Below are 27,776 nucleotides of genomic sequence, written 5' to 3' on the forward strand. Positions count from 1 at the left end.
TCATGTGTACAGGTTTGGAACTTGAGGGTGAGTTATTCCTAACAAAATTTTCGTTTTTGGGTGAACTTTCCATTTAAAACACCTTAGATAAGTCAAGCTGACTAAGCTTTCAGCCTGGCCAGGCTGGTGTTCAGGTGGTAAGCTCATCGTTAAACGTGACTAGCTAAAACCAGCTCTAAACCTCTCTAAACCAGCCTGCCGTACCTGCTTAACCTGCTAAAACCAGTAGTAGACCTATTTATCACGACAGACCTGAAAACAGTTAAGAGAAGCTGGACTATCACAATGTATGTATTGTATGCTACATATTACAAAAACAAAAACTGCATATTGGCATTCAAAAAGCTATCCTGGATTTGTTTTTCAGTGTATTTGGGTGTATTATGATCTTATAATACAGAAACATCACAAAATGATTGCGTTGGCAGCTTGGGGAGCACCTGGACCAGTTAATGACCTCATCATTCTTTCTACATCAATACTATTATACTATGCAGAGCAATCATTGAACTTATTGACTCCTGCAATATGGCGGGTCACTGTGATGGAGGGCATGCTTGCAAAAATAACTGAAATGAGGTAATAAATGAAATGAGGTGAATAATTACTCCTTAAACTGTATGACTTTATTTTACAAATGTATACAGCAAACATTCATGTTTGTAGTTTTTATATTGTGTGCTTTAGGTTATGTGTCTTTGTGTCGGCCTTAAGTGGTTTTAAACGGCAACTATGCAAAGTTCAAAATCTGTCATTTATATTTAGACTATCACACAGGTGCTAATATGCTGTCAGTATTTATTATGTGGTTCATTAAATCATTTTGGCATTTAATTTTCAGACTATAATTTTGTGCTTCACACAGGTGAGAATCAAATTTACCGAATCAAATTTTGTCACTCATGCAAGGCGGAATCAAATTTAGTCAATCAAATTATGTGACTCACACAGGTAAGAATCAAATTCAGTGTATCAAATTTGTTATTGCCACCAGTACAAAAAGCTTTGCTCTATCTGTAACACTGCAATATTATGTAGCCCTCCCCTAATCTGACAATTGAAGACAATATACATTAACATGCGTTTTTTTTTTTATACAATAAAATATGATGGCATGACTATGAAGCAGAAAGTATCTGTCAAACATCATCTCAACCTGCAACTGCGGTAATAATAACAATTAGGACAGTCAGAATAATTTGAGCTCACACAACTGACATCATGTCTTGTTCTTGAAAACATTAAAATCACATTTAGTAAGCAGATCATACAGATAAGCAGTTAGAAAAAGCACTAGAAAAAATAAAATAAATCTTACCATGTTCCATTTTGGAAAGAGGAAGTCAGTCCCAATGTACTCAAAGAAATGAGCAAATCCCTCCTTCAGCCAAACGTCCTCCCACCAAACTGGTGTTACTAGATCTCCAAACCACTAGACAAGAGAACACATGAACAATCAATCACCGAGAGAACAAGAGTGACCATTATAGAGATATAATGATGCAATGTTAACACGGAACATACTTCACTGGATAGGGTTTCTCCTTTATGTCAGCTGCATGTGCGGAACACTTTTTTAAGCACATTCACACCCAGCTGTAATTCAGGTAAAACATATTCTCTGAATGCGCCACGTGAAACATGGATTGTATCTTCCGACCTTGCTTTTGATAAACGTGTGAGGGAGAGAGACAGCTCAGAAACCGACGTGTTCGACTTCATTAAGCACTGCGCAGAACGATCGGAATATGACTATCAATGTTCCGTGAGAGCGTTTTAAAAGCATATGGAGCAGTCTGTCCCGCAATGCTTTTTATGCCGATTGGTCTGTGCAACACCGAATGAAGTCAAACACACACGTTAGTTTGGAGACAGAGGGAGTGCACGAGCACTCTGTTTGCTCTTTCCTGCACTTATCACAAGCACGTCATTCACCACTCATAAATCACATTAAATGTTCAAATAAATCTTAGGCAAAAAATCATTTTACGCACTCGCACCAATGCGACCCTGTGAAATTTTACCTCGCACCATTTAAAAAAACGATCGCATTTGCAACTATTTTAGTCGCAGTCTAGAGCCCTGTTGGGTATAGAGATATGTAGGGCTTAATATATTAACAATGGCATTGACGTTATAAATGTGAAATTAAAAAACAGTTTAACTGTCACAGTATTCATAAACTTTGAAAAATATTTTTACTCGGAGATTAAGCTGCCATTTTTTTTGCGTCAAAATCCGTGACGTCGAATGGTTGCAACTTAACCTGTTCTCTTAACGCTACAGCGAAACACACACGTTTTCCATATATAAAAGTAAAATATGAGACGTCAAATACCCAGGGACAGTAGGTGGCGGCGGTATGTCCTCTTGACACAAGCCAGCCTGCCTGCCATAACAGAAGAATGCGTTCAGTAAGCGTCTGTTCAAGGTAAACATGCATTAAATCATAGCTTTAAACTATCGTCTTTAAGACAATTAAGACTTTTTCAGACATCATCGACATCGTACACCATTATCGTATACTTTATTCATTATGAGAATATACTGATAAACACAATAATAAGATGCTTGCGGTTTGGTTATTTATTCTGTATTAGAGCACACGTAAATATTAGCCCCTGTCAGCTAATGACAGAGAGAGAGAGAAGACAATAGGCTACTGATGTTGATAAATCAACATCAAAATCGGGATAAAATACGTTTTAAAATGGCTAAAAAAATTGTGTATATATATTAAATTCGCAATGATTTTGGTTATTAATATGTATGTTTGTATTGTTTCTGATCAATAATATAAAAATGAATGAAAATACACCAGATAGCATCTTTATTTTCTTTATTATTTTAGCATTCTTTTATATATATACTGTATATATCCTACAGCACCTTATATTTACTGAAGAACTGAATAGTGTGTCTGTGTTCAGTTTGGCTGCCTGTGCGTGCAACCATTTTACGTCATCGAAAAAAAACATGGCAGCCTCCTTAGGTTAAATGAGTATTATATATTTTTTTTTTTAAAGAAATGAAAATATTTGATGCGTTTCTAATGACAAATGCTAGTCGTGTAAGGCTATTACAACGTATTAAGCCATACATCTCTCTATACCCCGAGTTCCCTTTAAAGCATGCATGTTAAAGTTAGACTTTGAATTTTTATGTCCATTCCACTATTGTACATATTACACATATTTAGTTCAATTACATCAGAAGAAATTAAATTACAGAAAAAAATAAGAGTAATCCATTACTTTACTTTTCCCAACGGAAAAGTAATTAAATTACAGTAAAAAATTACTTAGTAACTAGTTACACCCAACACTATTCCGGACTTACCACAGGAGCCTCGCATTCGATTTCAACATGGCAGCGGCATGAAATCAGTCTACTGAAAGATAATTAAATCAATAAATGTAAACAACGCCACAACCCTCTTCCAACATCTACCGAGTCTTCTTCCTTGACAATATTTCAAGTCGTCTTGAGCATACTGCTTTAAAACCCCTGTCTTGTGAATGACACAACATTAATTTATGTGTCAGAACACAGAGCGAGTGTGAAATCCCTAATGTCATATGTTTACAGAAGACTTCATTTATAAATGAGCAGGGAACACAAGAGCAGCCAACAGACATGAATCATTTAGACTCGAGTCCTCACAGGAGCTCCACAGACTCAGCTATTTACACAGCCATACTTAATGTGTATGTTTTTAATGCGACGGCTTTGAGATATGTGTGATATATCAGAAGTGACGCTTCATTCCCAAAGGTCTCAGAAAGTCTCTCAAAACAATTTGTGAGAGAATAACACTCAACATCGGCTCTATCAGCCTATAATAGGCTGATGTTATTGACTGAGTAAATGCCTATGGAGGGCTGGGCAAGTGTCAGCAGCTGCCGCCTAATCATTTTATTCAGAAATGAGATGAGAAAATAATGATGGAGTGAGTGTGACATTAACCACATTACTGACTGGGAGGAAATTTAGCAACAATCTACAGTAATATGATATCAACATTTACAGTCATTGATGTCAGTAAACCACGGAACAGCTTTGCACATTTTCAGCTTTCTGACTGAGAGTCGCTGCTTAATATTATTCCGACCTCCACCATTGCAATTATTCTTGGTCATAAAACAGCGATTTCGTAAAAACATTGATATGCAGCTATAAACTGCCCTCATTCATTTTAACTCCAAAAATATGAAATGCACCCTGCATTACTGTTTCTCAACAGCCTGTCTGAGTGTTTTACTGTATAACGCTGATGGTAGCTCACACAGCACTTTATCGTCTGTTGCAGCCATAAGAATAAGAGAGATGGTGAATAACTTCCTTTCTTTCCTTTTGGCAAAACAGAGACAACATACAAAAAACAAACGAATAGAAGAGCAAAAGAACCATGGCAGCAGGCTGCTTATCTGTTTCACCCACCGAGCTCTGTATCAAAGCTACAATAGCACCTAATAACACAATGCAGAGCTGCAATTCAGCAACACACAAGGAGATGAATCCGGAACAATACTGCTGAATGCACAGCATCTCCAACAAGCGCAATCAAAATCCACCATAACAAAGGCCACTAAAATCCAAGCTTCTCAGCCAAATAAGGGTTGCAGACAAAAGCTAAAAATAAAAATGCAATAATGTATTCATTGTTTTCTTTACACCCCATGCTGATGATGCATGTGTGGGCTTAAAGCTTGTTCTTGACTATTTGCTGACCACCATTCCCTGTTGAAAAAAAACAGCATATGCTGGTTAGGTATGTTTTGATGCTGGTTTGCGCTGGTTTAAACTGGTCATGTGCTGGTCATGTGAAGGTCATGAGCTGGTCCTTAGCTAGTTTAAGATCAACCAGTCAAACCAGCATCAAAACATACCTAACCCAGCATATGCTGTTTTTTTCAACTGGGCTCATAGCTAAAAAAAAGCAATGGCTTCTTGTTTGATCGGTCTCAAATAGTGCTGCTAAAAGGCCTGGAACCTAATCGGTACTAACAAACAAGAAGTTATCAGATTTTTTTTAAGTACCAGTACCACCGAGCAGCGTATCAGGAACGTTTTATACACGCAACACGTGCACATGACAATGTTGTCGAAATGATCTGCGTTCACAAGGATCCGCAAAAACGAGTAAATACTGTATTATGCATGCCAGGCCAGTAGTTTATAACCCTTACAAAAAATAACAATGTTTAAAACAAAAAACATGGTTTTAATACAGTCAAAACATAACAAAAACATGGTTGCTGAGGTAAAACCATGGTTACCACAAAATAACCATTGTTTTCAAAACCATATTAATTTAGTAAAACAATGGTTTTTGCCAATAGTAATCAATCCACCAAAATCATGGTTACTACACTTTTACCATACATAAAAAACACGTTCATTTTCGTGAATCACATTTCGCCTAGACACATATGCACACCCAGGTTTAACCCTTTGTTGGCGTATGTGTGTTAAAAATTTGGTATACTTAAATATTGGTCGTAGTGAATCTACATTTGCTGGATAAAACTGAATTTGTTTTTTTGTTTAAATTGTAGCGATGCACAAATACAGTCCTGTAGACCGCCATGTTTCGGCAATACTCACGCATACCTATGGACGGAACCCATAGTATGCATGCACATGACATCACTGTTTTCACAGATTCGAGTTTTCTGAGTTTACACAGAAATGAAAGCTGTGTTGTTTTGAAAAACTTCCACTTTTGGAACCCATTTTCAAAAGTTTGCCAAGTTTCACTCCCCCACATGTATGTCATGTAAACAGCCCCTTTAACTCGACATTTAACTTATCTTACATTCATTATCATTCTCTGAGTCCTTTTGTCTTTGTCCTCTGGAATTACACGATAAAACAGCAAACAAACAGTTTTAGATTGATAAATATCCCTGGATTATGAATCTACTGCTAGAGCTCAACCTACATATACACAGAAGAAAAAGAGAAGGAAGGACAGTTTTAAACGTGCGTGAAGGTTGAACAGATATAGACATTTTGTAGTTCATCTTGTAGTATATAAAAGGGAATTTGTGAGGTTCATATAAAAAAACTTCAAAATAATAACACAAGATGTCAGACAGCGATATCGACTGATCTAATGACATGACTGGACTAAATCAGCCCCTTATGAATCATTATTTATATAACAGATAATGTTATTGAGACCTTACACAGCAGATTTTATTATACTGAATATTATTATGTGTGTATTTTTACCTGATGGCAGATCTCATGCACCACCACCATGGTGAGCTCCATCTGATAGGAGAAGGAAGAGACGTCAGGATCCAACAAGATCTTCTGCTCCACAAACACACTCAGACCCCAGTTCTCCATGGCTGCATACGGATGCTTGGGAACTGCCAGCAAATCTGCACACAGCGAGGAAGGTCAGAGGTCAATGATGAGGAAGCAGGATCGTAAAAATCCAAAACTGTTTTTTTATTTTTTATTATACCTTTATTTAACCAGGTTAGTCAGTTGAGAACCAGTTCTCATTTACAATGACGACCCTACTTGGTTCATTCTACAAAGCCAGAGTAATTTCAGAAGTGAGAAAATAAACCACAGCTATAAGACACTCAACTCAAGTGATCACATCAAGCCAAAGATAGCTGAATGGTATAAAAGGAAATGCATTACGAAGGAGTAGTGGCAAATCAACAGCTTTTAACGCCCCCATCTTCACCAGCTCAGGAAGGATTCAAGTGGCAATGAGAACCAAAGAGCCAAAGAGGAAGAGGAACTGTTTAAAGCTGTAACATGCTTATCAGAGACAAGATGTGTGTCAAATTTACAAGTTTTCTCAGATAAACTGAAATCAGCTGTGGAGTTTTTGAAGGAAAGATAACCCTGGCAACTGATACGGCTTGTTAGTATCAGTCACCTTTGAAAGTGAAAAGACATCAAGTACATCAATTGATAATGAGTCCCCATTAGGGTTGTTTGTTGACACATACATACAAAGGAAAGGTTGCTTTTTCCCCAAAGAGACTTGCAAACATGAGGAAAACAAAAAAGTGATTCATCTTAGGAGGCACTAGGGAAGAAAGAGAATAAGAAAGAGTAATGCAGGATGAAAGAACAGCTAATATGAATAGATATGGTAATGTCTTCGATTGGCTAATACCACTTTGCGCAGGACAACAGTACCAATGTTGTGTCCTAGAGCCAACCTTTCAATCTCTTTCTTATTTCGTTCTTTCAAGAAATAACTGATCTGATGAGGTCAGAATAAAATGTAGACATACACTTCTGTTCAAAAGTTTAGGGTCACGTTCTTTATTTATATATACTTTTTCTTGTAGTTAGCTATTCCCAACACTGCCAGTTATGTAGATTATCAACAAAACAAACTTTTCATTTTCTGTCCACTGGAGCGACAGAAATATACCGTAAAAGAATAGTTTTTTTCATGTAAAATTACAAGATATAAGGATATACTGTATAATAATTCCCCCCCTGTTTTTCTTCTAAATTTGCTAAAATACAGTATTTGACCATATTTAAAAAATAAACTGTAAAAAATAAAATCTTGTTAAAAAAGCTGAAATTTTATGGCAGCTGGGGCGCCAGAAATAAACTGTAAAATAACGTCTTTTCTTTGTAAAATTACAAAGTTTTCTCGTTTTCTTGTAAATTTGCGGTCTTTTTACAAGTAAAATTTACGTAATTTTACAGAATTGTACTATGTAGAGAAACCACAGTACAACATGACATGGGTAATTCCGGCGTTATGGATGTGACAATTGCAGTCAAAACTTGAAGTTTAAATTCCCAGAAATTTAATTTGTTACCAATATATTGAACCATTCTGATGCAGACATCAGAAAAAAATCAGTATATGCAGAAGTTTTCTGTTTAAAAATAGGAAAAAATAATGCGTTATGGACGTGACAAAAAAAGACACGTTTTTGGGAGACAGGAAGCTTTGTTGAAATTCTGTGAATTAAAATGCACAAACCAAAAGCAATAACACGCAACAAATGGAGAAGGGATGGCTCTTTATATAACATGAAATATTGATTTTGTTTTAATAAATGTGTTTGCATTCATAAGGAAAAAACAATGTTACGCCCGTGACATATCTCCGTTACGGCCGTGACAGCTCTGAAACCGGCACTTACCCGACTATGGAAAATCATGAACAAATGCTTTACAACCACAATCAGAGACTTCAAATGGATATCGGATATTGTCCTCCGACATATCAGTAGATTCAGCTGCAAAATTCATCAACTTCATACAAAACAGCCACACTGCAAATTACTGTATATGGTTTCACATACTATTAATGTGTAACCAGCGTCTGCGTTCAAGGAGACCGTGACGGAGTGGCGGCGTTTGCGCGGATAATCTCGCGTTCATTGTACTTTCAAGGATCTGCTATAGAGGTGCGCGAATATGCTCGCCTTTTTAAAGATGCGCATGGGGCGCGTTTAGAGCGCGAATATGCTCGCTTTCTGTGTACTTTTAAAGATGCGCATGTGGCGCGTTTGGAGCGCGGATATGCTCGCTTTCTGTGTACTTTTAAAGATGCGCATGTGGCGCGTTTGGAGCGCGGATATCGCGTTCAGTGACTGAGCAGGTCTTCCCACATGCAAATGAGTCTGAGACGCGAGATTGTCTCTCAGGACATCAAAATGAGCTCAATATTATTTTATTTTGCCAAATACCGAAGTATTAAGATCCAATTGATCCAGTTGATGGATTGATCCAATTTTCTCGAACACAGTTTACAAGCGTGATTAAATTTACTTACAAATTAGTGTGAATAAAAAGTAGATTCTATCCAAAAGCTGGAGATCTTGTATCACCTCAGAAATTGCTGCTCTTAACGACAGGGGGCGCGCACGGGAACGAAAGCGAGGGAAAATGCATCAACTAGAGAGGCTTGCCTTTTAAGGTAGGACGTAAACAATCAGATGAACGCTATTCGAATGCTGCAAGCACAATAACAGTGTGGCGATCTGTATATCCTTATGATATCGACGTTCTCATAATTTGTTATTAATTAATAGTGTTAGTAATTTATAAAATGTTATAGGACAAAATAATTTATACAAATATTATGATATTTAAAACAGATCACAACATGTCATCTGCGTCTGTGATACATGATTCAATATTACGTGCTTAAAACTGTCACGCCCGTAACAAATTATTATGGTTGTTCAGAGCAAATAAGTGAGATGAATTGTTGTTTAAAATCATCAACATACATATTTGGCTTTGTATATTAAGTTTCAAGTTATTTGTATTTGTAATTATTATATGACATAAACTTAAACTTTAAAACGTTATGGACGTGACACAGCAGTGAGGCGTTGTGACATCCTAATTATAGCCATTATATATTCACAAGGCAGCAATAGTAAGACAGAGTGAGTGTATTAATTTTTCAGACATGCCTTCATCTTTTTGCAAAATGCCTTTTTTAAACAAAGTACAAAAAAAGGGAGCCTTTGATCCCTCTTCAGAAAGCATGAAAAATGGTTGGTGGAAAATGTAATTTTGGCATTGTTGTATACCTGATGTGGGTGGGAAATCAAGGCAATTTTCTTAAAATTTTTATTGAAGTACATTAATACAATATAAAGCAGGCCTAAATGGACTAATTAAAAATGATTTTGTTCTTTTAGTAGAAACTTTATTTTTTCATGGTAAGGTTGACATTTTCATGGAATTGCTCACATATAAAAAAGAACTTTTTTTTTACTGTTTTGGACAGAGTGGTTTAACCGTGAAGAAATCACGATGATGTTGTAGAAATTAATGAAAGTTGTAGAAATTCCCTCATCATTCCATCTCCGTCTGTCATTCACGGTCTCATATTTGGTAGTCAAAGAGACAGAAAGTGAGAGAGGATGCAGACCGGGTTATGTTGAACAGAGTGAGGCCACGTTTACATGATGAAAAACAGAACAGTTCTTCTTTTGCGTTTTTGAAAAGTTTCACGTACACACGACAGCGTTATCAAAACGATCCGCGTTTACACAGAACGCGAAAACGACTAAAAACGCTGCATTACGCATGCCACGCCAGTAGTTGGTAGGGCTATGTATTGGCAAGTGCCTCCCGATACGATACATATCACGATAGGTGGGTCACGATACAATATATTGCCATGTATTTCGATACGATACACATTTGCGATATATTGCAATACTTTAAATAGAAAATGTAAAAAGTAGACCTAGAAATACAACATGCTGTGCACCACCGGGGTTTCTGTAAGGATAAGTATAAAAACATCACTTACCTCTGCAGAGTGGCCATGATGTGCGATGCATGGACCTTTAGATCAGAGGTTTGGGTTCTCAAACTGTGGATTGCGCCCCACAAGTGGGTAGCACAGGGGAATAAGGTGGCTCACGCAAGTCACTTGGATGTTGTGGTGCATTACAGTTTAAACACTGAACATGGGCAATATAAAACCCCTGGTTCATCCGTGCTGTAAATGTGCTGGTGTCACATCCGTGAAAGCACAATAAATGTCATTGTTACTTTTCTTAAGAAACTTGTTGTCTAATGCACTGCAGTAGCCAAGTGACTTGTGTCATGACTTGCAAAACCTACAAACAGCATTATTTTATATAACTCATTACTAGAGGTGCACCGATTGACCGGACAGAGATCGGAATCGGTCGGTTTTCCGTATAATCGGTCACCGATCCGGCCGGTCAGTCTCACCGATTACAAGCCGATCTTCTGTTGCCCATAATGCGGGCAAGAACGTCACACCCGTCAGTACACTCAAAGCCGCAAGTAAACATGTAAACGTGCGCGCACACAGCCTGTCTTTCACGGCTCGTTTATACTCGCATGTGTGTCCACTCGCGGTACGCGAGTCTCTGCTGACTGACGCGCAGCTCTCATATCCGCATCATGTAATGTACAGACAAAAAGGTGCACTGTAGTTCATCTCTCGCTTCTCCGTCTACATGGGGTATGTATGCTAACAGTGATGCTATTAGCATCATGCTAATCTCTGACATGCTAAACTCACGTTGAAGTCGTTCACTCTGTATAAAACAAACGTAAATTCCAATCAACCTGATTGCTTGTCTTACGTTAAAACTGTGGTCATTTCACCTAGGTAAAATGACATTCAACACGACTTCTACTTGTTTTTAAAATATAAAAAATGAATAAATCAACCAATATATGTGATATATATCTGATTACGTTAAAACTGTGGTCATTTCACCTAGGTAAAATGACATTCAACACGACTTCTACTTGTTTTTAAAATATAAAATATAAAAAATGAATAAATCAACCAATATACACTCACCTAAAGGATTATTAGGAACACCATACTAATACGGTGTTTGACCCCCTTTCGCCTTCAGAACTGCCTTAATTCTACGTGGCATTGATTCAACAAGGTGCTGAAAGCATTCTTTAGAAATGTTGGCCCATATTGATAGGATAGCATCTTGCAGTTGATGGAGATTTGTGGGATGCACATCCAGGGCACGAAGCTCCCGTTCCACCACATCCCAAAGATGTTCTATCGGGTTGAGATCTGGTGACTGTGGGGGCCATTCTAGTACAGTGAACTCATTGTCATGTTCAAGAAACCAATTTGAAATGATTCGAGCTTTGTGACATGGTGCATTATCCTGCTGGAAGTAGCCATTAGAGGATGGGTACATGGTGGTCATAAAGGGATGGACATGGTCAGAAACAATGCTCAGGTAGGCCGTGGCATTTAAACGATGCCCAATTGGCACTAAGGGGCCTAAAGTGTGCCAAGAAAACATCCCCCACACCATTACACCACCACCACCAGCCTGCACAGTGGTAACAAGGCATGATGGATCCATGTTCTCATTCTGTTTACGCCAAATTCTGACTCTACCATTTGAATGTCTCAACAGAAATCGAGACTCATCAGACCAGGCAACATTTTTCCAGTCTTCAACTGTCCAATTTTGGTGAGCTCGTGCAAATTGTAGCCTCTTTTTCCTATTTGTAGTGGAGATGAGTGGTACCCGGTGGGGTCTTCTGCTGTTGTAGCCCATCTGCCTCAAGGTTGTGCGTGTTGTGGCTTCACAAATGCTTTGCTGCATACCTCGGTTGTAACGAGTGGTTATTTCAGTCAAAGTTGCTCTTCTATCAGCTTGAATCAGTCGGCCCATTCTCCTCTGACCTCTAGCATCAACAAGGCATTTTCGCCCACAGGACTGCCGCATACTGGATGTTTTTCCCTTTTCACACCATTCTTTGTAAACCCTAGAAATGGTTGTGCGTGAAAATCCCAGTAACTGAGCAGATTGTGAAATACTCAGACCGGCCCGTCTGGCACCAACAACCATGCCACGCTCAAAATTGCTTAAATCACCTTTCTTTCCCATTCTGACATTCAGTTTGGAGTTCAGGAGATTGTCTTGACCAGGACCACACCCCTAAATGCATTGAAGCAACTGCCATGTGATTGGTTGATTAGATAATTGCATTAATGAGAAATTGAACAGGTGTTCCTAATAATCCTTTAGGTGAGTGTATGTGATATATATCTGATTGATCTTTAGAGTAGAATTCACTCATAAGATTCTTAACTTTTTTATTGAAGTTGCAGCAAAAATCAACCCACTTCTTTTAATACTACAGACCCAAGATAAAGACAATTTATTTTACATTTCAGAAAACATGAAATAGTGCAATGTTAGTTTCATAAACAGAAACAAACGAGAATAAAGTTGAAGCATTTTATTGTTATCTTAGACTTTTGTGAGATGAGTACAAAAATGAAAAAGGTAAATTAAGTGACATATTTAGTTATATTTTATTATTTGTACTTCTTTTCAGTCACTTAAATTGAGTTCTTCAATTTAAGAGTTGTTTGGGAAAGAGAAGATTCTGTAATTTAATGCAGCTTGGAGAACTGCATTTAGGGAAATTTGGGGAAATTGTAATGTTCAATCATTTATTCAATGAAAATAAAAAAAATGTGTATTGAAGAAAAGTTAATATGGTTTTATATACAGTATACTGTCAATTATAGTTTGTGGATAGAAAACCGGTATCGGCAAAAATCGGAATCGGCAGGTTTCACTTGTAATAAAATAGGAAATCGGAATCGGCAAAGAAAATTGCAATCGGTGCATCTCTACTCATTACTCCATGACTTATTTTGAAAACCGAAGCACACCCACACATCAGCTCTGAGAGCTCCAAGCGTTCTTAAATTTTTTGCCATGCTCGCTTCCACTTACTTTTGGCCGTATGTATATGACATGATTTTAAAAAAATTATCGATAGTAGAGGTATCACTAGGACATCACTTTGTAAAGAAACAATACCAGAGTCCCCTTAGGGAAGTGACGATTGGTTGGAGGGCGGAACTTCCGTAGCTAAAGTGACCATAGAGAGCGCTGCATTTCTCCTCATTCATAGTGAAGAGAAGCGAGCGCACAGACATATGCAAACAAACAAGATGGCGAAGGCAGCGAACAACTTTGTAAGGACGGACGATGAGGTTGGTTTGCTACTTCGGACTACAAAGCGTCGAAATGGCAGGAAAATGTGGACTGGGAGTCATGCCAGACAAAATATACCGACACATTGAGGGTCGTTTTAGACCAATATCCAACAAGTGGGCAGACGGAAGGGAAGGATTTCCCCCACGTCAAACATGCTAATAATAAAACACAGCAGTCTTCAAAACTAAAATCCATCCAGAGGAAATACAGACATGCGGTGGACTCTGTACAGCGGAGTGGCCACGGACGAGTCGTTTACATGTTTTATGAGTTGTGCGACCAAATATGGGGTGGATCGCCTGCAACGTGAGCGATGCAAACTGGCATCGAAATGGCTGATATAAGCGCCGAAGATTCCCTGACCTGAGATCAAAATAAACAAACAGTTTGAGTTTTCAGAGAGCAAAGCCTCCATCATATTCACACACACTAGAACCTGATGTGTAGTATTGAACATTCAGGTATATCTGGAGGTCTGCATTAATTCCTCTGCTGCTCTGGAGTCACCCCAAGGCCCCTCAATAGAAAACAGCCAGGGAAAGAAAGCAGAAGGAAATCGGAGGATGTGAATTTAAACCTTTGCCCACAGCAGGGTTCAGTCTGTCAGATCACACCTGCTCCCGTTCAGCAAAGAGACAGCCTATGATTCACTTTATAACACACACATATGTTTTTATTTGTAGAGTTACATTACAGATGTGCAAAACCGCCTATTTTCATCAATTAGTCATAAATATGTATGAAAATGTTTTTACATATACTGTATATCATACATACTGTAGCCTAGATAGTAGGGGTAACGATACACTCAGCTCACGATTCGGTACATATCTCGATGCTGGGTTCACGATACGATACACATCTCGATATTTTGAACAAAATTCAAAAATGAAACTGAAATTCAAATAACATTTATTTTCAAAATATTAACAATTTCAACCATTTTTTAAAGACCGAGTACCGATATTTTTTTTCTGGTACTCGCCGATACCAATAACTATAACCGATGCCTGTATAATGTACAATAATGTTAATAAACCAGTATCTTACTGGTACATTTTCTTTTTTTTCTTTTGTTTTTAGGTCTACTTAAATTTAAGTACTATCTTTTAATCAAGTTCTATTTTTTAAGATAAGTAGCACAATTTTACTAGCACATTTACTGCAGTTTACTAAAGTAAACAATATACTCTGTGGTCAAATTATAAAAAATTTAAGGGGGGTGGCGTGGTAAAATGTGAGTGTATTATAACTTGTTCAAGTCAACCAGACTTTTATTTTGACGGGACGCCGCAAAGAGCGTTTGTATAAGTTAACCGGACTTTTATTTTGACGGATCGCCGCAAATGGTGTTTGTTTATGTGTTCGTGTCCTTGTGCAGTGAAATGCAGGCGCTGAAAGCTCCACAAGCACAATGCGTTCAGTACACGCAACCGCACCACTCTTTCACACATGGTAACGCAAAACAAGCAGAATACATATTTAAACAGTATCTGAATATTTCGTTAACTGTTACGTTAGCTGTTAGCTGTTCAGCGCTAATTTCTTGTTAGGAAATGCCTGGATTCCTCGATTCCGTCCGCGTTTTCCGCATTGCAGAAATCATAGGGCTCTATGTATGTCACGTGAGGTATCGGTCTTTGGTATCGGTGTGTCATTACGAGTACGAGTACATGAGCTTGGTATCGGGCCGATACCGATACTGGTATTGGTGCATCCCTAATTTCAGTAACTTATTTTGTTTAATTAAACTTAATTGGTGTAATTAAATGTTCCATACAAAGATTTAACTGTTTAGACATAATTTACTTTACCTTGGAATTAAATTAAACCAGGTCATTACCTTTATTTTTCAGAAAAGTTGAGTAACTACTGGATATGCATTGTTGTAACACAGAGAATATTAGACCATGAACGACATGTAGCAGTTCATTCAGTCTCATTTTGACTCAATTGACTCGTTCGTTCAGTGAAGGGCGTGTTCATTCAGTACATTCGACCAATGAAACGCTCTGACAGAGCTCACGCTCAAGTGCTATTGGCTCGTGTCTCTTTGAAGCTGCACTGTCTTTGCGTGAGACAGTAATGAATGAGAAAAATCTTTCAAAAAGACATATTACATAAACTGTATTGCATTTCTTCAATCATGCAAATCACATACTTGTTTTTTAGCATGTCATTCGATCTTTTTAATATACAGTACGACTCACTTCATCGCTTCTCTGATCGGAACAGCGCTGGTTTCTTTTGGCTTACTTTATGTGGCATATCACGTCATGCAGCAGCTCACGTTAGCGTATAAACTAACATTGCCATTTAAAAACGTTTGTGCTGCCTTTGTAATGAGTTTTGGGGTGACTCGCCTGCAGTCACGCTTCAAGTTTGCTGTGTTTGAACGGCGATTGTGAAGGAAAATATGACGCTTTGTAAACCACTTGGAGACACAGATTGTGTCTTGTGCTTCTCTCTCTACCGCATATGTGAGATAAGCACACGTGACGTGCTTGCGCAGAGTAGGTAGCGTCTTGACCGCTGAACGAATAGAATTAAACATATCGTAAAATATCCTTATCTCTCTACGATGCGCATCGTAACATTTTTGCATCGCAAAATATCGTAATACGAAGTATCGTTACACCCCTACTAGATAGTGTTAAAAATAATATTTAATTAGCTGGAGTTGGAGTTAAATTAAGCTGACTGCAGTGTTGTTATAGTGTGAATCATGTCTGATCGGATGTGATTTGACTCCAGCAGTGTTGATGATGGTCTGTAGAGACGACTGACAGAGAAGTCGACTTTAACACACAATCTGTCATTCACACATTTACTTTCACCTTCTCAGAGTCAACACAGCTCTACTGGATTACAGTATTGACTAAACATTCATGAAATATGATTAAATAAGATTGTGAAGTAGATGATAGTCAAATGGAAGTACACTAAACATACTGCAGTAAATAGAGTGCACTACACTTTAGTTAATATTATATTACATTGTAACAATGTCCTTATGTGTTCAAGTCCTGTTTCGTTGTACAATTCCCACATATCCCTCCCACAGAGCTACATTTGTAGTTTTCCAAGTCTGTGCTTGATCAGAGCTTGTTTCTGACTTCATATTTTCTGTTAAAGACCATAAAACGTTAATTTGGTTCATGTTTCCTAGTCATTCTCAGAGTTGCTGATGTTTTCTTGGCCAAATGGCATCACATGCACACTCCTGTCAAACACTGAATTTTAACTCCACATGCATCATAAAGGAGTCCAGATGAGGTCACGGTCCCTGATTTAAAGCATTCTGCTCTTCACACACATGTTGGGTTACCACGTTTTACGAAGACTTTCCGTAGATGCTGTGATTTTTATACTGTACAAACTGTACCCCCTCACCTATCCCCTTTTTTGCATTTAACATTTTCAAATAAACAACATTTAGTTTGATTTATGAGTTGTTTACTCTTTAGGACCCCAAAAGTTCCCAAACTACTGGTATTACTATCTTTGTGTGGACATTTGGTCCTCACACTGTAGGGTTTACCTGGACCACACACACACGCTCTCGGTCGACAGCACCTCCAGATGCCCTGCGGTCTGCTCCCACATGTGAGCTCTTAACACAGGCAGTGGGGCAGAGAGCTGTAGTGATGCCTGAGGAGAAAAGCCTCCAGAGAGGGTCAAACAGATGCTCTCACAGCTCACACTGTTCACTTCAGTTGAAGTTTTTATCTGTGTGCCATCAAAGAACCATTTTTTATATTATATTGCCCTTCTATTATGTTTTTAATTTGCTAAGAATTTATAAAAGTTAACGTTTTTTGCTGGTAGTTTGACATGGTTTTGTTTTCATCCAGGGTTCCCACACTTTCATCAACACCAAATTCAAGGACCTTCAAGAACTTTTTCAAGCACATTTTGGTCAAATTTAAAACTGTGTTTTTGTGCCGTCGCCGGGCACTTTGGGAAAAGGATACCATTTTTTGATTTCTCTCTTCACAAAGGGCCATTTCAGAAGTCTGTTAACAAAGGGTACATGCAGTCACAGACATAAATAGACACCGCATCGAAGGCTTTGACCTGTTGCTGTTATGGGTTCAACAATGCTGCCATATTGGAGAGGACAAGACAAACAAAAGGGAGCTTCTTTGAATAAAAGGCACAATAACGTAATGTAAACGTTACATCGTTTTTTTTAATGATTTACAGTCTACGTGGAGTATAAAAAGGTCTTGTCTCGAGTTACTTATAGATAGTCAGACTTAGAAAATTGTTCGTTGTTTTGAGGAATTTAGAAAATTTACACTGGTCAATTAGTGATTTATTTTTCATAGTAACTATGGAGACATTCCAATGCAAGTATGGGATACTGTACAGTACAGGCGCCCGCTTATGATAGAATAAAGGACTGAAGCGGAGACAAGTATCACACAGAAGGGGTTTCTTTTGCGATGACAACCGACTGGCTGTACATTATCCTGATTTTAACATTGCTACTTGCCTCAAGAGCAAATTATATCATGTATTATGTATTGATTTTAAATATTTTATTAAACCATTTCTAACAAATGCAAACCTACTGCAGGGAAAACATTTTTACTTTTGGTTTTTAGGCAAGAAAAAAGTTTAAAAAAAGACAAACATTCAATTTGGTTTAATCATTTGTAAATATAATCTCATATATGTTATTATTATTGGTAGTACAAAGGTAGTACAACATAGGTGAATTCACTTCTGCTTGGAATTCGCCTTTCATTTGAATATTTTTATTTTCAATTTATTTATTTAGCATTCAATGTTACAAGTAATCAACGGTGACCTGAGGGCGCTATGTACGCTCAATGTCATCTGTCAATCTGCGTAAATAGTGCTCTGGAAAGTTTCAAGACATTATATAAAATAAATTGTAAATAAAAATATATGATATTTGTCACGAAACTGGCAGAAGAACCCAAGCGCAGGCAGGCAGTGAAGGGGTTAACAGATATTTATTTATAAACAAAACACAAAACCGAACAAAAACACCCACAATGGGGGAAAACAGAACTAAGAACTATAAATAAAACAAAAGACTTCCCACGAGGGGGCAAAATGAAAACAAGACAAATAAACTAAACTCAAAGACACGACCAAACGTCTTAAATCATAAAAGGCACAAAACTCACAAAACACGAACAGGCAAGGAACAGGAACATGGGTAAGCACACGAACACTAACACTAACACAACCAGTACACGCAATACAAGAGCACAGGACAAAGAAACAAGAGGGTATATATAGGGAAGACAAACGAGGGATAACGACATGGGGCAGGTGTGGGACATTAAACACTCAGGGAAAGATAACGAGGAAACGAGAGGAATGGGGCCAATGACAAGACACTGGAGAGAACGTATATTATTGTCAAACGGACAATAATATGTTTCTCTCCACACATAACCAAAGACTTTGCCATGGCTCTGCTACAGGACCAAGAAAAACATGACTAAGGAAGCAGAGCCATGACAGAAGCCCCCCCTTTAATGAGCACCTCCAGGTGCTCACCAAGGGGTAGACGGACAAGACAAGGCAGACCGAGACAAAGACAAAAACCAGACAAACATGGTGAACATGACAAGGGGTAGACAGGACAACAAGACTACAGGACTGGGGTGGGATAACAAGAACAACAAACATGGGAGGGGGGGTGGGGCAAAACAAGAGTTCACGGGGGAAAACCAAAAGGGTTGGGGGGAACAGTCAGTCCCCGGCTGCGCTCAGGGCGCGTGAGTCCTGGGGGACTTAGGAGGAGTCCTGGGGGGACAGTCTTTGCCCTGGGAGTTTCCCAGGGGCAGGCGGCTGGGACTGGGGACTGGCTGGAAGGCCGGCTGGACAGGGCTTGACGCCGGCTGGAAGGCCGGCTGGACAGGCTTGACGCGGCTGGAAGGCCGGCTGGACAGGGCTTGACGCCGGCTGGAAGGCCGGCTGGACAGGGCTTGACGCCGCTGGAACACCGGACTGGACGCCGGCTGGACACCGGACTGGACGCCGGCTGGATCACCGGACTGGACGCCGGCTGGACACCGGACTGGACACGCTGACGACTGGACACGGACTGGATGCCGGCTGCACCGGACTGGACGCCGGCTGCACCGGACTGGACGCCGGCTGCACCGGACTGGACACCGGCTGCACCGGACTGGACACTGGACTGGACCCGGCTGACCGGACGTGGCTGACCACGGCTGGCACTGGACTGACGCCGGCTGCACGGCTGGGCCCGGCTGCACCGGACTGGACCGGCCGCACCGGACTGGGCGCCGGCTGCACCGGACTGGACGCTCCTCCGCTGCGCCTCTCCCTCCTTCTCGCACCACCGGATCCATAGCCGACCTTGGCAATCCTGGGGACCGGAGGGAGTTCCGCAGCGGAGGAGTCCGCCGACGTCATCCCCGGAATCCCCTCCTCCCCGCTCGCTACCGGCGCCACCAGAGTGAACGGGGACCGTGGAGCTCAAGCCGGAGGGTACCGAGTCCCCCCGGGCAGCGGCAGCAGGTCGAGGCCCTCCGGCGTGATCGACCGCGAGGTGGAAGTCCCACGTGGAACCCCACCCCCGGATCGTCCCGGTTGGCCACGAACCTGACCATTCCGCGAACCCTAGGGGACCCAGCAGCCTCTTCTCAGACGGGGTGAGGCGCTGAGTGAGGCAGCAGTTGAAGATCGTCTTCAACTCTGCCTCGTTGAACTCAGCCGTCTCAGCCACCGCCGAGAATGCCCCGGCGAACTCCCGATTCCGTAGTTCCCCTGGCGGAAACCTAGCAGCAAGCGGGCTTGAGCGGACCGTGAGGACGACGCGTGCCATCCATCTTGCTGCCCGCTGGGTTCTGAAATGGCTCGTGTATTCTGTCACGAAATTGGCAGAAGAACCCAAGCGCAGGCAGGCAGTGAAGGGGTTAACAGATATTTATTTTTAAACAAAACACAAAACCGAACAAAAACACCCACAATGGGGGAAAACAGAACTAAGAACTATAAATAAAACAAAAGACTTCCCACGAGGGGGCAAAATGAAAACAAGACAAATAAACTAAACTCAAAGACACGACCAAACGTCTTAAATCATAAAAGGCACAAAACTCACAAAACACGAACAGGCAAGGAACAGGAACATGGGTAAGCACACGAACACTAACACTAACACAATCAGCACAATGCAGTACACGCAATACAAGAGCACAGGACAAAGAAACAAGAGGGTATATATAGGGAAGACAAACGAGGGATAACGACATGGGGCAGGTGTGGGACATTAAACACTCAGGGAAAGATAACGAGGAAACGAGAGGAATGGGGCCAATGACAAGTCACTGGAGAGAACGTATATCATTTTCAAACGGACAATAATATGTTTCTCTCCACACATAACCAAAGACTTTGCCATGGCTCTGCTACAGGACCAAGAAAAACATGACTAAGGAAGCAGAGCCATGACAATATTACTGTATGATGATTATTATTACTGTTATATTCACAAATTGGTACAAAGCAGTTTCTAAAAGATACAGATCTCTGACGTGTGCAGGAATACACCAGCATTCAAACATTTCGTTCCATCACTGCTGATATGGTGAACTTGATAAAAAATGACTGAGCGACTTCAGACACAGCAAGCTCAAATATCCAAACCTCCGCCCAAACACACAGCAAAAGTTCATTACTGCAACAGATAACACTGCTGGGAGCATGTTTTTGTTTTGGCTAAACCAATGCTATCTAGCTAGCATTTCAGTGTTTCTTAACATCCTAAAAACGATTCAAACTCTTAAGGCACATTTACTGACAAAACACTAACTAACCTAACCTGGCAACACTAACCAATATTTTTAACAGCGCTGCAACTAACAAAATCTAGTTTGTTTAATTTAAGCACTTTCAAGTACCTATGTCTGTTTTCAAATACTTTCCAGTCCTTGAATTCATATGTCAGAAATTCAAATACTTTCAAGCACTTTCAAGAAGAGTGGGAACCCTGTTCATCACTTTCTTATATTAAAGCCCCACTGCAATGCCTTTGAACATGCAGCATTATTTGATATGTTGACGTAATTTAAACTGAAAGCGCGAGACATATCCAGTGACCCCCGCCCCCTTTTAAAATAACCAATAGCGTTTTGTTTATGACACACTGTCAGCCTGGCAAAGCTGCATTAAACAGCGTAATAGCCAGAGTAGGGTAGGGGTGTCCTCGACTAAGGATTTACATAGTCGAAACAGAATTGTCACGTCTTGCCTATGGTGTCGTCCCCACGCGACACCAGGTGGTTAACAAAGGTACAACGCAAACTGCAGCGCAACATTGATGCACCAAAAAACAATCAAACATTACTTTACAGAATTTGTTTAGAACAGAATATACCTGTATAATAAATAAAAAATAAGACAGATTCAATTCACAATGTGCCAAATAAATGTGTTAGACAAAATGTCTGAAATGCAGGGGAACATATATTCAAAGCACAAGTCATAAATAGTAAAATTAATGGACATTTTCCTTAAACATCACGTAACAATGCTGTGCCATACAATACAAGACCAGATCTCACCTTAAAACCATTTTTAAAACTCAATAATAATGAATTCTTTCTTGCAAACGGGAATACAACACGTTCATTACCCATGAACTACCAATAAAGTTACCGCATGTAAAGGAAGAAAGCAATAAAGCATTTTACCATTTCAACGGTCAAAAAGTCCCTTTCGCCTTTTTTCCTGCGCACTCTTTCTCCGTCCTCCTGACACGCCCGTACGCTTGCTTTCAGTGCAGAGAATGACAAGTTCCGAAAGTCTGCGCCATCACCGTGCTTGCTATATACATGTAGGACATAATAAACGTGCGAACAAGTGTCTGATTTGAGGCGCCGCTTCCGCAGCTCTCATAGTGAAGGGGGCGGGACTCATCGGATTCTAAATCGGATTTGATTGGACGAGAACTTTGACAAGAGGCTGAAGTGTAAGCGTGATATCATGGAATTTCTAGATTTTTTTTAGCGCACGTGTCAGACTGTCAGTTTTGAATGCTTAGATCTTCTAAATAGGACTTTTGTCAGTGCGTGGGAGCATATCAGTTTATTGACGTCCTTAGTGCTAACTTACTTTTAATAAAAGGAAAAAAACTTTAATTTTGACTTCACTGGGGCTTTAAATATTACTTAAAGTAAGATAATGTAAGATCACATACTTGCACTGATGGGGTGTTTATTACAGATTTAAGTTGAATCATGCCAATTTATAATCATGATACAGCACCTTCATCATTCTCAGACACAACACCTGTGACTGTTGCACATAGACTTATTGATTCTATCAAACACACAGCGTTCCCTCATCCTAACCTGTTAACACACTCAGTCTCAGTCTCGGTGAGTGTGAATGCAGTATTACTGTTATTAGATCTCCAGCTGGTATCCGCTCTCTAATGATGTCTGCTCTATGAGCTCTGACTGTCCATTCTGTTCATCCACAAATCACAGCTTACAGGAGGCTGCTGAAATGGAGAGAAGTCTTTAGAGGTGAAAGGCAATAACAGTGATCAAGTTCAGGTGTTCACTACAAATCACAGCAGAACGGAGGGACACACACATGTTTTATCAGCTCGTCTGGCTGGGTGAAAATATCATGAAACAGATCAGTGAGCTGAGGACATTGTCCTGAAACACTCCAGCAGTTTTCTGCTCTTCATTTCCTATTCATCTTTATCAGTAATTGGAAGAGGAAGAACGAGGCTGGTTATTATTTTACCGTTTTGTCTTTCTGCCTACAGCCGAATTGGAAAGCGAACAAGAGCCAGAAACAGAAAAAAGACTAAATTCAAGGCTGTGAATTTCCACTTAAATGTGTGACAGTAAAATGATAAGTACATAGCGGCAGTAAGACAAAGGAATGTTGATAGTGGAAATGTGTTGTAGGAATACTTAAAACATTAAATATGTTTTATGTTGAAAAAAATGATTTCCTTTATTTTTCTCCTCAACACACTGTACGGCATGTTCTTTTCTTTAATTCCAAGAAGGGGCCTTACAAAAACTTGAGACAAAGCCTTACCAGACACCAATAGCAAACCAAGAATTAAAATCTTGTAGCGTTTGCTCATTTTGAAGGCAAAGAAACAAGGTTAACCCCCTGGCACCCGGCTACAACACACATCATTAGCACTCAGTGGGACAAGTCAGTGAGTCGGTTTATACTGTAACCTCATTTTCGACCTTTGACTAAATGTCAGTGTTAATACTAAAGTGAAACAAGAAACAACAACAATAACAACAGCAGAATATAACACAGGTTTTTAATTCAGGAGAAACTGTATTATATTGTTTCCGATAAGTATTTCTGATCCCAGTTCACATTTAATCCTACAGGATGAGGATGAACTATTGGCCATGTAACCTACACAGTGTGAGCGTGTCAACAGCCATTAAATCTAATGTCTGCTGGAGTGCTGTTCCACTCAAGTGCTGTTCTCAGATCAGTTGCACCACTATAGAGACTCTCAATACTTCAGTACTGACAAACACTTGACTATAAGAGATGAGAACTAAAGAGAGAAGACCTGTGTACTTACGTATGGATATATGATTCAGACATGCATGTATGGATAAATGGCTTTTATGATATAAACGAAAACTCATCTTACAGTATGTGACTTCACATTCTTAAAAATATATTCATCAAATCAAACCTCAAACCTGGTTTTGTCAAATTGAACCTGCTCATGGATTGAGAATATTTCATCAATAACTTTAAACGTCTCCGCCCCCGGATATCCGGGAATAAAAGGGAGACAGCATGCTTCATTCATTCACCTTTGTGCTGAGGAACCTAAGACCTCTCTCGACTGCTGCAGCGGGCAGCACGCGTTGTGGCATGAGGGACACATCGTCTCGTTCCCTCCATCAGGGAACTGAGGTTACATCCGTAACCAAGACGTTCCCTTTCTGTCGGTCTCTCAACGTTGTGTCGAACCGACAAATGGGGTTCCTATGGAAAATGCCACGAGGCTGTGCCGTGTCTCAATCTCTAGTGACTGGCCTGGGCGTGTCAGACGTGAGCGCTACCGCGAAATTGTAACCTACCAGTGGATAGGTAGGGGGTCCCAGAGCTTTTCTTGAAAGGTGGGAAGGCCCCTGCCTTCGGCCCTCACAGGCGGCGGCCTTGTTTCTCTAACAGCGAGAAGCCGCCCAGTTCCGTAAGGCCACTGGGAAAGCACTACTTCCTCAAATGGGGGACACGTTACAGAGACCACTTCCTACCGTAGGGAGGAGTTTAGTGGAGATACCAACATGGTCTCGCCATTAGGGGAGAACTCATGGGAGGAATGTGCGGACTGAAGGAGTTAACCGCAAGGTGGAGGTCCACCTAGGGAAGGTCATGGGTTGCCAAGGTGGGAACTAATCATGAGGATACATCAGAAGGAACCGCCCTGCTGGGGGGTTACAACGTCCGGTAGCACTAGGTCCGGTTAGAGCTATGTTGTGGATAACTCAGTTGGTACCCGGCCTAAGGGGCAGGGCTGCTCTGCCCAGTCCGCCCGCAGGAGGTGCTTGCTTAGTGATGGATGGAATGCCTGTTCTTCATCCAGTGGGGGAAGAAGGGGGGCAAAAAATGGCACGCTGACCCACCTAGGAGGGGGGAAGGTGCTTTTGCAGGCATACGCCCTACCGGCCGCCAGTCTTACCTGATGCCCTGCAAGACTTGAGCTGATACCGGTTTTACGCAGAGGTTGTAGAACCTCGCGAAGGTGTTGGGCGTTGCCCAACTTCCGGCTCTGCAGATGTCTGCCAGAGAGGCGCCCTGAGCCAGTGCCCACGAGGAGGCTATACTCCGATTGGAGTGAGCTCTCACTGCCAGTGGGCACGGACGATCTTAGATCTTAGGGCACGGACGGCGTCCATGATCCAGTGCACCAATCTCTGTTTGAGACAGCCCTCTCCTTCTGCTGATCTCCAAAACAGACAAAGAGCTGCTCAGAGCTCCTGAGGCTCTGTGTGCAGTCCAAGTAGAGGTGCAATGCGCGTACTGGACACAACACGGATGGGGTTGGGTCTTCCTCCCTGGTGGGGAGCACCTGTAAGTTCACCACCTGGTGTCTAGGGGGAGTGGTGGGAACTTTGGGCACGTAGCCGGGCCGGGGTCTCAGGATAGCGTGAGAATCACTGGGCCCGAGTTCTAGGCAATCTGTGGACATGGAGAATGCTTGTAGGTCCGCTACCCTCTTGAACGGGGTAGAGTTGCCGCTCTCTGCGAGGCATCAACTGACGAGAGAGCGCATCGGCTGTCTGGTTCAGGTCGCCTGGGATATGTGTGGCTCGCAGGGACCAAAGGGTTAGGGTGCGTCGGCAGAGAGGCGTAATCACATCCGCCTGCTGCCGGTGTGCCACGCTCTCCAGGGAACTCGACTCTGTAGCCAGTGTTGGAGCGGTCTCATGTGCATCAACCCGAGGGGTATCACCCCACCAAGGATGCCATGTGCCCAGGAGCCTCAAATTGTTTCAGGGGGACCGCTGACTGCTTGAAATGTTTCAGGCAGTTCAACACTGACTGAGCGCGCTCCGTAGTCAGTCGTGCTTAATGGAGACAGAGTTGATGCTCTGCCTCTTTTCTCGGTTGACCTGTAGTCCCAATCGATCTAGGTGCCGAAGCACTAGGTCCCTGTGTGTACATAACAGATCTCGCGAGTGTGTCAAGATGAGCCAGTCGTCGAGATAGTTTTAGTACCCGCACACATCTCTCCCTGAGGGGAGTGAGGGCGGCTTCCACGATCTTCGTGAAGACTCATGGGGACAGGGACAGACCGAAAGGGAGGACTCTGTACTGCTATGCCCGACCCTCGAAAGCGAACCGTAGGAACGGGCGATGATGAGTGAGAATCGAGACATGAAAGTAAGCGTCCTTCAGGTCGATTGCCATGAACCAATCTTGACATCTGATAGACGTCAGCATGCACTTCTGCGTGAGCATCCTGAATGGCAGCTTGTGTAGGTGCCTGTTCAGGGTACGCAGATCTAGAATGGGGCGCAACCCCCCGTCTTTTTTGGGGACGATGAAGTACGGGCTGTAAAACCCGTTGAACATCTCGGCTAGAGGAACGAGCACGATCGCTTCCTTCGCCAGAGGGGTGGCGACCTCGGCCCGAAGCACGGGAGCATACTTGCCTCTGACTGAGGTTGAGAGGATGCCCCGAAACTTGGGCGGGCGTCTGGCGAGTTGGATCGCATAGCCGAGACGGATCGTATCTCGTAGCCACCGTGACAGTTTGGGAAGCTCTTGTCAGGCTCCCAGGGACCGAGACAGGAGGGCTAGGGGTACGATCTGCTTCATCGACCTCCCGGGGGGTGGTTCGATGGCTGGCAGTGCGGATCCCTCGCCGTGGGGAAGCCCCCGGGGAGGAGATCGGCTCTGCAGATTTACCTGCCTGGCGATGATGTAGCATGACGCACCGTCGATTGAGAGTGCTGAGACCTGCTGATTATCCTCGACATTGGATCTCGCTGTGACGCAGCATCGAGTTGCCGAACACCGTAGTGTAGATGGTGAGAGCGGCTGTGATAAACACCCAGAGAGAGGGAAAACTCTTAGAAGTGGGCTGTTGGGACGAGGCAGGAACCGTCCCGGATTGACCAACCAGCGATGGAATTGCTGGGGTTGGGCCCGATGGTATTCTCAATCTCCCTGGGGTCTTCCCATGAGGGCCGCCGCAGCTGCTGACGGGGTGGTGGTCTCCTCTTTGACATCTTCCGGGGGGCCGCCTGAGTGGGGGCACCAGAGCCGGGGGGCATCGAAGAGAACCAGGGCTGCTGGGAAGCAGACGGTGCATGGGATCTCGACGGCCGGAGAGCGGCCGAATCGCGGCGGGGGAGGATATGCTTGATAGCCTCTGTCTGCTTCTTTTACTGTCGAGAACTGCAGCTCGACAGTATCACCAAACAGCCCCCCCTTGCGAGATGGGTGCGTCAAGAAAGCAGACTTTCTCGGCATCACTCATTTGTGAAAGGTTCAGCCAGAGGTTTTTCTCCTGGACCACAAGTGTGGACATCGCCCGACCCAGGGAGTTCCTGCATAAGCGCTGGGTCGGTCTTACCCTCGTGGAGCTCTCTCAATGCCTTGGCCTGATGGACCTGCAGGATGGCCATAGCGTGGAGAGAGGAGGCAGCTTGGCCCGCAGCAGTGTAAGCTCTCGACACCAGAGATGCCGAAAACCTACATGCTTTGGACGGGAGACTAGGTCGAGCCCCC

The 27,776-nt window shown here is 41.8% G+C and overlaps 1 protein-coding gene across 3 annotated transcripts in view; it reads right to left on the reverse strand.

The window, feature by feature from the left end:
* Positions 1-27,776, reverse strand: part of LOC130547663 (thyrotropin-releasing hormone-degrading ectoenzyme-like) — a 105,215-nt gene that overhangs the window by 40,328 nt on the left and 37,111 nt on the right. For all 3 annotated transcript variants that reach the window (XM_057323803.1, XM_057323802.1, XM_057323804.1), the window contains 2 exons: positions 6,238-6,392; positions 1,319-1,432 (listed from right to left, as the gene is read on the reverse strand). In XM_057323803.1, coding sequence (XP_057179786.1) covers positions 1,319-1,432; positions 6,238-6,392 — 269 coding nt within the window. The remainder of the gene's footprint in view (positions 1-1,318; positions 1,433-6,237; positions 6,393-27,776) is intronic.

This window comes from Triplophysa rosa, linkage group LG24 (genome assembly GCF_024868665.1).
Source record: "Triplophysa rosa linkage group LG24, Trosa_1v2, whole genome shotgun sequence".
In the NCBI taxonomy this organism is placed as follows: domain Eukaryota; kingdom Metazoa; phylum Chordata; class Actinopteri; order Cypriniformes; family Nemacheilidae; genus Triplophysa; species Triplophysa rosa.